This window comes from Tupaia chinensis, unplaced genomic scaffold (assembly GCF_000334495.1).
Source record: "Tupaia chinensis unplaced genomic scaffold, TupChi_1.0 Scaffold140301_1, whole genome shotgun sequence".
Classification (NCBI taxonomy): domain Eukaryota; kingdom Metazoa; phylum Chordata; class Mammalia; order Scandentia; family Tupaiidae; genus Tupaia; species Tupaia belangeri.
The window spans coordinates 392,919-407,005 of record NW_006200179.1 but is presented as its reverse complement, the minus strand read 5'-3'; the positions used below and the strand labels follow the sequence as shown (position 1 = coordinate 407,005).

The 14,087-nt window shown below is 36.6% G+C and overlaps 1 protein-coding gene across 8 annotated transcripts in view; it reads left to right on the top strand.

The window, feature by feature from the left end:
* The window catches only part of ROBO1 (roundabout guidance receptor 1), a 1,280,027-nt gene that overhangs the window by 1,149,558 nt on the left and 116,382 nt on the right, over nucleotides 1–14,087 (top strand). For all 8 annotated transcript variants that reach the window (XM_006162599.3, XM_006162600.3, XM_006162604.3 and 5 more), the window contains one exon: nucleotides 1,390–1,517. In XM_006162599.3, coding sequence (XP_006162661.1) covers nucleotides 1,390–1,517 — 128 coding nt within the window. The remainder of the gene's footprint in view (nucleotides 1–1,389; nucleotides 1,518–14,087) is intronic.

Here is a 14,087-nt window from a genome sequence, read left to right as displayed (position 1 = left end):
GGAAAGAGTTCTCAAAAGAAAATGACATATTAATAAGCAATGTCTTGAAAAATAATTAAGTGAGTGAAAAAGAAGAAAAGAGAGTTCCAGGAAAAGAGCCATCACAGTACAGACACAAATCTGAGAAAGAACATCATGTGTTTGAGTGGTAGAAAGTTTAGCAAGGCTAGAGCATAAGGTATGTGATGAGGAAGTTATTGATTATCGGGTTGGAGATAGTAGGGCCAAAATATCAGAGACTTTGTGGAATTAAGAATTTCTCATTGTATTACATGCACATTGATGAGCTAAGAGGGGTTAGTATGAACTGGATTAATTTTTAGAAAAAGTAATTTGTTAGCATTTTGGATGTTTCATTATTGTAAAGAGAGTCGGGACACTGTTGTGGTTGTCCAGGTAAGAGTGGTAGGTTTTCTGAAGTGGGAAATAAGTTGGAGACAAAACTGACCAAAAGAAATTTCTGAAACTGATTAAATTCACAAGGTGAATGTCATATTAAGTATAGATAATTGGAGAAGAAGTATAGGTACATTGCATTAGGAGAAGGAGTTGGTTTATGTTAGAGGCAGAAAAGGAAGTTTTATTTAACATGTTAAATATTGGTTTGTCAGAAAAGTCATGACATATTTTTTGTATAGAAAACCCACTATTCCATGCTTACAGAATGTGATGTTTAATTAGTAATCAGTTGGGAATATGAATTTTAAACTTAGATCAAATTGAGGTTGGAAATATTTATGTGGTCAATAAATATATAGATTATTAGCAGATACTAACTCAGGAAGACCTTCTAGAGTATTCCAAATGATTAAAGTGAAACTTCAAAGGAAACCCATTTAAGGCATGGGAAGATGACATAAGACAATGACTTACAAAACAAACCTGTCTAGGTTCAAATTTCAACTTGAACAATTTCTGCCAGTAAATTAGCTGAGGACCCAGGTCAAGTTACCTTAGCTACCCATGGTTCAGTTTCCTTGTCTGCAAAATGGGCATAACCACAAAAGTTACTTAATACAATTGCGATAACTTAAAAAGAAAAAAAAATTCTATAGAACATTTAAAGTCTGGCACATGATAAGAATTTAATTCCAGGTCATTGTCTCTTAACTTTAGTGTGATCACAGTAGCTCTAGGAAATAGGTAAGTGCCAACTTCACTCAAACATGTTCTTTTAGAAAGCAGCTTAGTATGTTAGTCTGCCTAAGTATAAAACCAAGGCCTTTTTTTCTGCATGTTGACTTCGAAGAAAGTTGCACTTTACACTGTAAAAATATTTCTGAAGAGAATGTTGCATATGATTTGATGCCTAGATGCATCATATGTGGAATGTTGTGATCTTTTCAGTAGACAGTCACTTAACTATCCTTTATTTTATTACATCATAAGATATGAAATCCGAGATGATCATACCTTGAAAATTCGGAAGGTGATGGCTGGCGACATGGGATCGTACACTTGTGTTGCAGAAAATATGGTTGGAAAAGCTGAAGCTTCAGCTACTCTGACCGTTCAAGGTAAGCTTTGGGGGTCTTTTTGCCATCGTGCCATCACATAAAAGATGTTGATTCGGAAATAATATTATTAGTCTATATCAAATACAGCCTTTAAATAGTGCTCTAGATATTTTATTTGAAACATAAACAAAGGCAACATATTTGCTTATGGATGCTGTGTGTCTGTTATAAAAAACTGAATCAAACTGTCAAAAGTATGGAGAGTTCTGTGTTGGTGAAGTAGAGGAGGAGAATGTGATTTAATCTCAGGTCTTCAAACAAAGAGCCTCTCATCTTTTCATTAAATGGCAGGTATGGCAGAGAAAACTGTGTCTTTGGAGAAAAATAAATCTTCCATTACTTCAGATGATGCACCATCAAGAGTCTATACAACACTGTAATAAAAAATGGAAAGATGGTATTTCCCTCTGGCATGTAGGATCCATTCATGGAATAAGAAACTGTAGACTTCTTCTGTACACACGGTGCCTTTTACATACCAGGCACACAATCCGTATCTGTTGAGTGAATGAATTGCATTTGCGCTTTGCTTATTTTGATGAAGATTTATTATTTGGTGTTACACGAGCTAAAGTGGATATCATGTTCTATGGCGACGAGGTTTGTGAAAGTCGGAGTCACATGTTAAACCGATATGCAGAAGTGCTTCTGTCACCTCCTTTGTATCCATAATCCAGATGTTTTTTCATTCTCACAATCCCTTTCCTCCTTTCTCCGTGATGTCACACTGATTATTGCTCACTGCATCTCATCTGAGAACTTCCTCCTATTTTTTCTTTTCCCTTTTTGGGGGCAAACTGTTCATTGTAGAATTTGGGAGGCAATGACCTTCCGAAAACATTTCACTGGTAATTTTTTTTTTCTGCTTTGACAAATATATACAGTAAACAGGGGTTCTGGCCATGAAACACTTAGCTTGTTTCTGGGTCTAACATTAGCAGCACTTGGTGCTGTCATCTTTTCTGAACACTGTCTTTTCTAAGGCTATTAAGAAGAAAAAGGTGGCTTTTGAGGGCGTGCTTCTTCTGTGGGCTTTCTACAAAAGAGCCTTGTGGGCCTTTTACACCAGAAAAAAAGGATAAAGAATATTTCCTTCCAGTCTCTAAAGCCATTACATCCCACTTTGGGGTTTTTAGCTCAACCTCATAAAAACAAAAGGAAAAAAATGATCAAGAACAAACATTCTAAAGCTTAGACTACTTCTCTTTAAGTTCGACTTGAACTTCACGTAAGGCCAAAGCAGTCAGAAAATAAAACATCTTTACATTTAGAGAAAGCATAAATTTAAGAGGTGTCAAATTCAAGTTCAAAAGCTCTCCAGAGGAGTGGAAGTAGCCAGGATGAATACAAAACATGAAAAGGTGTGTCTATCTTTAGGCAATTGTGATTGACTTCAACATTAGTCAGTGAAAGGGGTTTCACTGTATGACTAGTGTCCTTTACTTCAGTAGTCTGATGCTTTTTACAAACACTTGTCATTCTGTTGTGTATACAGTAGACATTAAAATCGAAATAGAATTTCTTCCCATGGTTTTAAACACTGTTCTAAACAAATTCTGCCTTGAATTTTCCATATAAATTTTTTATTCCCTAAACCTGAATTTCAGTGAAAATCACGTACAAATGATCAACTCCAGAAATATATATAATTTTATACAGTATTAAAATAAAGCATGCATTTGAACATTACTGTTAAAGCATCTTTAATGTGCTAGAATAATACACACAGTATGTTAAAAAAAAAGTAACATGATTCCCTAGTACAGAAGACAACTAAGAAAAAAGACAGGAAACCTGAGAAGTTATTTATTTTTTCTTCCTTTGAGACTGAATGTAGAAAAATAGAAGTTACTACAAAGGAAACTAATCAGAATCCATTTGGTAGCAGGAAACAATTAAAATAATAAATTCAATACTGCAATGTTTAAAGATTTCTCTCATATGTATATTTCATTTTTAAAAGTCACTATGGCATCAACGTGAGCTTAGAAAGAACTTTCCACTGCTCACTTCTCAGTGGATGAGTGTTTAATTTGGAGAACTAACGGTGAAGGCAACAAAATCCTGAACTATCATGAGAAGTTAGGGGAAAAATGTCTTCAGTAAGGGTGACCATTTGACTTTCACTCTCTGTACAGATGTGACTATTTCCAATACCTAAAAATGTATGCTGGGTACAATTATTTACACTTTCTTTGTAGAATCCTAAATTCTGCTCTTTTCTTGACTTTATCTGTAAATACAAGGGTTCAAAAAGTTCAAGGAAAATGTGTATTCTGAAAAAAATGTTCCATAGATGCCAAAGTAGGTTTTTTTGGCACCAAAATAAAACTCATATTTTAATTCCAGTTTTTCAAGAATTTGTCCAAGTCCCCTTGTATCGTATATCCTTGCATATTCCTTTCTTTGAGTCTAGGGTGTTCCTTGATTTTCTACTTGTGCACTTCACAGTGATCAGCGTGCTACTGGCCTTCTAGCAGGCACTTTATCTAATCAATGCTTGTTAAAATTTGAAATGTGCATCAATATACCAGACTTCTGCTGGAGCAGTAGCAAGAGCAAAGGCACATCCTAGGGGAAACTCAAGACCTAGTGGCTCTGCTCCCAGGACCTACAGGAAACTCTGTTAGATCAGATTTGGAGAGATGGCCTTTGCGATCGATGCTGCCTGGCCGTCTGCATTTCAAGCACAGCAGGATAGTAACCATTTTCCTCTCTCTGTATTTCTTACAAAATCATGTTGTGTACCTTAAATATATACAATAAACTTTATTAATAAGGTAGAAAAGTGGGAGAGCAGAGTAAAACCGAGGACTAGACAGAGAATCCTAAACTGAACTTGAAACTACTTGTTAAATATACTGATTATCAGTCATGGCCACTGGAGAATCTGACTTAAGAGATCTGGGTTGAGGCACAGTTTTTATTTAGTTTGTAGACAAATGAATTCATTAATCCCAGAAGTGAGGAATTATTGGATGAAATGACAAAAAGAATAAAGGGCTTTACCATTTTTCTTTATAGTTTGGGATCACCAGAGTTGAAACCACTGAGTCGTCAGAATTTAGCTGAATCCTGGTTCTGCTGTTTGCCGCAGGGTCAACTAGAAGACATTATTTAAACTTCCTTAGCTTCAGTTGCCCCATGTGTAAAATGGGTATAGTAACCCTAAACTCACAGTATTTTTATAAAGATTAAATTATAGCTATATATAAAATATTTAGTATATTGTCCATTTTATTGGGTGGTCAGAAAAGTCATGATGTGTTTTTCTATGTAAAAATGCATTATGAATTTTCTAATAACCCAATAGAATAAATGCTTTCCAAATAAAGAGCATTATACTAATGCATCTTATTTGTGATAGCTTTATTGTTTAATTGAAATATTTATTTCAAAAGAAAAATAGCAACTTTCACATAGTTCTAGAAAAGTAACTTTTCCTGCTATTATTAATTAGAAATTTGAAGTATATAATCACTACAATTTATTATATAATAAATTATTTTAAACTTTTCCCTTTTTTAGATTTTTTTTTTTTTTTTTTTGTCATAGGGCACATGCACTTGCTAGAGAGAGACAGAGAAAGAGAGAGAGGAAAAGTAAGAAATTACCCCTCTCAGGGGTGATGGCCATACACCAATCACTTCTCCTTTATTATCTTCTCAGGATTTGGGGCATATGCACATGGGCCTAGCAAGTTTTTCAGGCCACTGGTCTGAGACTCTGTACAGCTGACCATGTGGGATCTAATACCTTTCCATCATGCTGGTCCTGAAGCTCTCAAATATTAACCATTACATAACCATTACATCTTAATTTTTAAGGACCTTTATTAGCTTTTATAGCAAATGTGTTGAATGGTGCTAGGGCATTCAAGCTAGAATATATATATATAATATGTGTGTGTGTATATATATATGTATAATATGTGTGTGTATATGTATATATTTATGTTGAATATATATGTGTATATATATATATTTATGTTGCAGTTTTGCAAAATGATCAGATATATTAATGAAAATTACGATCATTTGGGAATGAAAATTATTAAAAACATTACATTTTTTGTGCAATGGAGTGTTACTGTTATGGAAAAATATTCAGTAGTGAATATTTTACCTCAGCTCTGATTTCATTACATTAAAGAGTAACCACTTTCCAACTCCAAAATCTTTTAGCACCTCAATTTATCTTTCTGTAAAATAAGGGTGTTTGCAGTTCATATTGGGATTGTAAATAAAAATGAAAATAAATTCCACAAGCAAATACCCTTAAAGAAAACCGCTTAATCTCCTTCATGATCATTTGGAAACTTCAGTTAACCACTTTGAAACATGAATGATGGGCCAGCAGGTGGTGTGGTGGTTAAGGCGCTGGACTCGAGCATTGCTGACCATGCTTTGAGTCCTGGACCTAGCAGTTTGAAAATCATGCTGGGTGCTTTTGTGCATGTCCAAACACCTGGGAAGAGAATGGAGAAGAAGGGATCATAGCATGGTTATAACCCTGGGAGCTGATTTCTCACTTTCCCTCTTTCTGTCTGTCTCTGGAGAACACACTTGCTTTATAGAAAAAAATCTGAAAAAAAAAAAAAAGAGTAAATACAGGGTCATACCCTGTACATATGGGAGGGGAGTATCCAAAAAGTTCATTGGAAATACCTACTAGAGATGATGGGTGGATTTTTTTTTTTTGCTGAAATAAACTGTTACTTTACTTCCATTTTTCCACAAACTTTTTTGGTACCCTTACATCTAGATTGCTTCTTTCTGGACAGTAGAGCACCAAAACCAAATCAAAATTTTAAGCCAAATCAAGATGTTGATTATTTAATACTGTAGAAGAATTTAATTTACTTGAAAAATAGGCATATTGTAATAACATTTGAAAATAGTAGGAAGTTTTTAACTAAAAATATGTCCTGCCCAGGTTCTATAAATATTCAGGCAGTAAGAATATCCCTGATCACTTTAGCTTGTGTAATAATGTTAGTATATCATTAGTGCTAATTGTCAGAATGTGACACAGAGCTGTGCAGTGATTGCCCTTTTGATGAATAAATAATTTCCATGATGTGTTCAATAAAAACCATAGTGAAAGAATGCTGGTTGACATTGTTATAATAGAAAAGACTTTCCGCTGATCTGATAATTCATCAGAAAATTTAGTTAACTCAGACATGATATTTTATCATTTTCTGGACACCCCAATGTTTATTACCTACAAATTTAAATCGTGAGTTATTGCCACATTGTAAATGTTGTCTGCCCCTCTATTTCTCCTCCATAAACATAACATTTCTATACTTCTTAAAGAATTCTCTTTGTGGGTGCCAGCAGGCTGCATGGCCAACTGTGGTTCAAGTCCTGGACCGACTAGCTTAAAACTCATGCTTGGGAGCATGTGTGTGGCCTGGCCATCCTCTCTGGGTGTGATTTCTCACTTTCTGTTTCACTGTCTTTGTCTGTCTATCTCTCCAGCAAGTATACACACCCTATTGCAAGAACTTTATTAAAAAATTAAATAAAAAGAAAAGAAAGGAATTCTCTTTGTGAGCCCAAATCTACAAACAAAATCAAGCATGTTTTTAGAGGCATGTTGCCACAATTTTCATCTATTACATTGTGATAGTTGAACTTTAATGTCTCATTTTTGTAGGTTTTAGAATTGCTGGCTCTTAATGGAATTAGTTATTTTCTGAACTAGTTTTAATTGAGTCATAGCTCCATTGTTTAAGGCAAAGGATCTATACAGTGGTATTTATGACAATCTTACAGGTCGTGACATACCTGTTAAATATAAAATCTAACCAGAAGAAAATAAAATAGGTGTACAGAGGCACCCTGCCAAGTTTTAAACAGTGTGTCATAGAAACTGCTAAAATTTATGCCTCCTTTTGGTGTTTAAGAATGGTCACAGGTTTGTTTTATATTGTTTTGCTATCTTTAACTAAACCCCATTAGCTCTTTATTAGATGCTTGTCAGATGGGCCTTGAAGTTCTTGGAATAAGATCGTCGTCAAGTTCAATTATTTTACTTATTTTTACTTTCAAACCAATCAAAACTTACTTTTAACAGCGTCTGGGTGAGCGTGTTTCTGTTTTTGATTGAAGGTAGACTTTAAGAAAGGCATGGTGGATGTGGTTTCCAAATGCCTTAAAATAAAGGAAGGAAGAGTTTTATATTATTCATAACAAACTCTGTAAAATTTATAAATTATTAATTTATGATGACAATTACATTGGGAGTTTTAAAAATTATCCCACTTTTGAAGAGTGCAATCCCAAAGAAAGATAGAAGATAAAACCACAGAGCGTTTATACTTCGCATTTCTCCCGTTTCCGTTTGTCCTCAGCCTCTAAGATTTCTTATGATTCTTTGCTTCAGCTATTCATTGCTCAAGCAGGGCAAACTAGATGGCATTATTAATCTTTCCACTCCCTTTGTAACTTCTCAGATAAAGCAGCTCTTATTACTGTCACAATTTTATTTCCAAAGTAAATTTGTGGCTCTCTATCACCAGAGTGATCAGGTTCCCATCACCGCGTCCCATCAGTCACGGGAAACCTAACTGAAAACGGACTTCCATACGCCAGCCATTTCCCCAGCAATCACCTTTTATCTCTCGAGTTGAACCATTAAGAAAATCTAATCCCATTTTTGTTCCTCTCTTTTACAATAGGAACTACCAGACATTTAGTCCTCCCATTTCCCTTGGGGCCTGAGTGCTAGGCTGGTCGACACAGGAAGCTATACATTTAGATCTCAGTTCACGCACCACTACCCTCCTCTCCAGGCCTCTCACAGGGACCGGTTATTCTTTGAAGCTCTAGAAACAGTTGCTTTTCTGCCCTTTCCTCAACAGCTCTGTTAAAGGAAAAAGCAGGTGCCAAACCAGGTGATGCTGTTATCAGATGAGTGGGATTTTTATGAAATCTCAGGTCTTCTTACAAGTGCTGGTCCATTTTTCATGCTTTGATGTGCATTTTCTCCATTACCTTAATGCCATCACCTGTTTTTTTTTAAAGTATAAAATATGATATTATGAATTATGTTTCTATCTCTTTAGATTTATTGTTAACATACCATGGTAAAATTACAATGGATCCTCAAAAGGACATGCATTCTATTCTATTCTGTCAAAATCTTATTTTGCCTAATGCTTCCCCTAAGTATTTGTGCCAACTAAGCAACAGAGGAGCATAGCACTTCCTCATTAGGATTGATTAGTCCATGACAGCTTCTGGAAGGCAAGCCTTAGAGTATGAGATTGACATGAAATGAGGGAGACACAAAGGCAGGAAAAAAGACCCATGCTGTCTTTTGGCTGACTTAATTGCTACTAATGGGATGTTTCCAGGAGCCCCTCTCCTGGCTGCTAGTAAACTGCGTGTTTTAAACAAGAAGCTTTGCTGAAATATCCAGGGCACTGCAATTTGTAATTGACCCTTATTTAATGTCCTGATGAACTAGGAATTGAAGAGTAATTATTAGTTGCAATAGAACAAGAAGCAACGCTGGTCACCTTGTAAGTTTCTCCTAACCTAGACTGTGTTAATTCATGGGGTATAGCAGTGATGCAAGGAAAGTAAGAGCAGAGAAGGTATCAGAAGCTGAATTCTCTCATCCTCCCTTTCAGTTGTTGACAGTGTCACCTGCAGAGACACAACCACTAGACAGCTGGGGGAGGGGTGCGTCAGCCTTTCCAGTTCCATTTTTCCCATGTCTGGCTTCTAGTCAATCACCACAAAGTCCTACTTATTTTGCCTTTTAAATCTCTCTCAACTTTCTCACCACTTCTCTTCTTATTGTTCTAATTCAGGAGTTTATCAACTCTCGGTGAAACGGTTCATCTCTAAACAGTTTCCTTCCCTCCACCTTGTCTCATAGAATCCATTCTTCACAACAGAGTAATTTGCCTAAAAAACAAGTCTAGTTGTATTGTTATCCTCCGATCTAGTATGTAAATGTAAACTGATTTATGTGGGTACCACCATGTAGTTTAGCTCTGGGCCTTTTACATGTTGGCTCCTTGGTACAGAATGCCTGTCCCCCTGTCTGCCCCATCTCCACATGCTTATTCTTCCTGTGCTTGGACTCGTGTAAGCACCCTCCAGTCAGTTTTTCAGACACTGCAATCCAGTGCAGGTTAGGTACCTCCCATTCCTGTTCCCCCTGGATGCTGTTCCTGTGCTTACTGCATTTCAAGTTTGTTCACTTTGTTGACTTTGTTTTCTCAGTCTTATTGTTTGCTGCAGTCTCAGAGGCATCTGTCTTAGTCAGTTTTCTCCATAGAGACAGAACCCATAGGGATATATTTAGATGCATATAAGAAGATTTATGTGGGAATTTGCTCACTTGGTTCTGGGGCCTGACAAGTTCCACAATCTGCCATCTGTACACTGGGAAACCGGGAAAGCAGGTGATGTCATCCGGTCCAAGATCTAAGACCTGAGGAAGCTGGAGTTCTGATGTCTGAGAGCAGGAGAAGAGAGTCATACCAGCTCCGGAAGAGAAAGCAAATGTGCCCTCTCTCTGCCCTTCCTTTCTATCTGCCTCGCCAGACTGCACAGTGCTTGCTTACCTCGGTGAGGGCAGCTGTTTCCTCGGTCTGCCTCTCAGATGCTAACTCTTCCTGAGGTGGCCTCCTCACAGACACACCCAGCAGTAATGTTTGGTCAGCTATCTGGGAATCCCATAATCCAGCCAAGTTGACACATAAAATTAACCAGCACAGCATCCTTGGTGCTCTTGGGATATTTTCTCTGTGTGTGAATTAAGTTCTAACCTTAATATGTACCAGCTGTGGGATCCTGAGCAAGTTACCTAATTTCGCTGAGATTCAGTGTTCTTGTTTGTTAAAAATGAATGTACACGTAACGTAAGTATCCATGCACTGATCCGAAGATAAACTAGCATAATCAACAAAGTGGGTTTTGGATTATGAAGTGCTTATGCAAAAGCAATTATTGTTAGGATTATTTTTCTCATCAGCTGTCTTCAAAGGAGAATTTAAAAAATCTATCAGAATCCCAGTTCCCAGTAATATTTATTTTATCCATAGAGACTTAAAAATTTTGGTTGCTGGTTACTTTTCTACAATGGAAATTTTCTGTGACCCTTTGCCCTCCTTTGAAAATTAGTCCTTTAATATTTTCTTAGAAAATGTTCTATAAGAAAAATTTTTTTTCTGATGTTAGAAAACATTGCATGGGGGGCAAAGGCAGTAGGTGGTTAAGGCACTGTACCCCACGTGGTCCACTGCAGTTTAAGACCTGGGTCTGACAACTTGAAAATCACACCAAATGCGTGTATGTGTGCCCAAAATCCTGAGAGGAGAATGGAAAGTAGGGATTATGGCATGGCCATTCCCTCTGCCCCATCCTCCCCCGTGGGGTGATTTCTCACTTTCCCTCTCACCATCTCTGTCTCTGGTGAACACATACATGCACCCTATGGTGAAAGCCTTAAAAGTAAAAGCGAAAGGAAGAAAGAGAGAAAGAAAGAGAAAAAGAAGAAAGAAAGAAAAAAGAAAGGAAGAAAAAGAAAGAGAAAGCATTTGATTAGAAAGAGTTAATAGTAAGTTTTTTCTGACAGATGTACCCAAATACTGAATATGCAAATTGTTGAATTTTGAGTCTCAGATTTCTCATCAGTAAAATGGGAGTGAAAATATTTCTGTCATAGGATTATTGCAGAGATTAACAAGCTGGTGAACATAGAATGCTTAGCATATTGTATGAAGCACTTAAGCCATTATTTCAGTGAAATTTCTTATCTGTGCCATAATCATTTCCTCATATACCTTTGGTGCCTATCACTGATTACACGAAAGAACTAAGGTATGAGGCATGTGTGCATCTGTCAAAGTGCTTTACATAGACCCACAGAAAGTACTTTCAATAAATAAGGAGTATCAAAGCTCCTGTAATTGTAGTTGAAAAATGACCGTTTTAACTTCAGTTGCTTAAGCAACGGTGGATAAGTAAAGTATAATACAAAAACGTCTGCATTTAGTTAAAAATATTTTTGTTTGTTTTAATTTTGTGCATCTATTATGCATCTGAGACCTAAATAATGTTTCCTTTTTTAATAAACAGATCCATAAGTAATATCATTCCCTTTTATCTTTAATATAATTATTCTCTCTTCTGATACGTTCAATTTTCTACTAATTTTCTTTTTCTTTCTTTTTTTTTTTAGAGGTTTTTGCTATAGGGTGTGTGCGCTCGCCAGACAGACACAGAGAGACAGAGAGACAGAAAGCGAGAAATCACCCCCCAGGGGGATGGCCATGCCGCAATCCCTTCTCCTCCATTCTCCTCTGGGGATCTTGGGCATGCACGCACATGCGCTCAGCCTGAGTTTTTTAAGCCACCGCGTACGGGACATGAACCGCGGTTGACTACATGGGAGTCCAGCGACATAGCCATTACGCTAACTGCTGGTCCCAATGCTACTAATTTTCTGATAGAATAAATAATACTAAATCTCTTCAGTGCTCCTGCCATAAGTGTAACACATATATTAGGATGATCAGATTGACTGAAGGTAAAAATAATTTGGATAGGGACAAGCAGGTGGCATGGTGGTTAAAGTGCTGGACAGTCTCACATGGATGACCATGGTTCCCGTCCCAGAGATGGTGGCTCGCTTTCTCACTTTCTCTCTCTCTCTCTCTTTCTCTCTGTCTCTCTGGTCAAATTTAAATAAATGAATGAATAAATAAAATTAAATAAAGCAATTCTAAAAAATAGTAATTTGAATATAAGTAGTTCCCAGCGATTACTTCCATACAGTTTCTGACTTAGGATGGTTTGACTTTACAATGCTGTGAAAACCACGTGTGCTCAGGAGAAATTGTACTTTGAATACCCATAAAATCATTGTGTTTTATAGTTGTAGTACAATAGTCAAATAACATGAAATATTCAGTATTTTATTATAAAATAGGTTTTTCCAACAGTAGGCTAATGTAAGTGTTTTGAGTACATGTAACACAAGATTGCCTAAGCTATGCAGTCTGGTAGGTTAGAAATATAAATGCACTTTGAACTTACGCTTGTTTCAATTTACAATAAGTTTATTGAGATCTAAACCCATAGTTCGTAGAAGAGCCACTGTTACTGAGTCTCGAAAAATTAGATTAGAAGTCATTGTTCATTAAAAGAAAGGTGCATCTGAGCATTTGAGGATTTTCCAACATGTAAAATCGTACTTTGTAATATAATCAAGACACATGTTAATCTTACATAATGTAACACAGGATGTAATGTGAGGCTTTTTTGATGAGCTGCAGATAATTATTTCAGAATGCAAAATTAAAATTTAGGAAAAACAGAACAATATAGTTTATTACACATTTTATTGCCACGACTAGGGGGTAAACTTTAAACTATTGTGTTGAGAAACCAAGTCTGGGGAAAGAAGGCTTGTTTCGTAGATCTGTGGTTTCTGCAAGTAGTTCACTGTTGAACTTCTGTTAGCATATGAGATCTTTGTGTGAGAGTCATGTGACTTTTTGGAGCTTCTGTGGAATCTAGGCATGAAAGAAGGAATGGGAGAAAAGACTGGGTCCTTCAGTTTTGAATTTTCTTTCTTTGATGTAGACCTCATTTAAATCATTTTCTGGAACAGTTTCCTTAACTTGCTGATTTTAGAAAAGCTGGCAGTATAATAGTGCATTGTTTCTGACCATTAATGTGGTTATTTGAGTTAAAGCCAAAACTAATAGTGTCAAGGGGCCTTTTTATAGGTTCAAGTTAGGTTTACTATAATCCAAGGTTCTGGTTGAAAACTGTGAGTTCATCAGCATTTTGATGAAACACATATTATGAGACCCCCAAAGCATTACTTGATGACTTTAAGAACCTTAATAGGTGTGTGACGCCTTTACCAGACTCTGACAAGATACAGCAGACCGGTTCTTTGGGGAATGATTCTTAATGACATATGGCATTCGTCCACAGAGGACTGATGACTGGTGAAGCCAGTAGTGCTTTGGGAAACACCCTCCTGGGTGGAGGCATAACATTTTATATATTAGGTCATCAGGAAAGTCATGACATATTTTTCCATGTTTTTGTGTGCAAAAATGGGTCATGACTTTCCTAATGACCCGATACACACAGACACACACACACGCACACACATTCTTCCAAAAGTTCTTGGAAAATGTGTACTACTAAAGACTATGTACTCATTTAAAAAAAATTTGCACAAAAATAATCTCATACTTTAATTTTATTTTTTCACAAGCTATTGAAGTCATTTTGCACGTGTATGTATGCGTGTGTGTATGCATGATGGGAAAAGCTCCCATTATATAGTTATTCTTTTTTTTAATGAAGAATTTATTTATTTACTCCTTGCATGCAAGAGAGAAAGAGGAAAGAGAGAGACAGTTACCCCTAAAAGAGTCTTCACACCAGTGTCCTGTCCTACTCCCGACCTTGGCCAGTCCACGTCATATACAGGCATGTGCAGTCCCAGTTCATACAGGGAGACCTTGAGATGAAACCAGGACCATCTCACGTGGCTCCAGCATCACAGTGCTGCATTCCT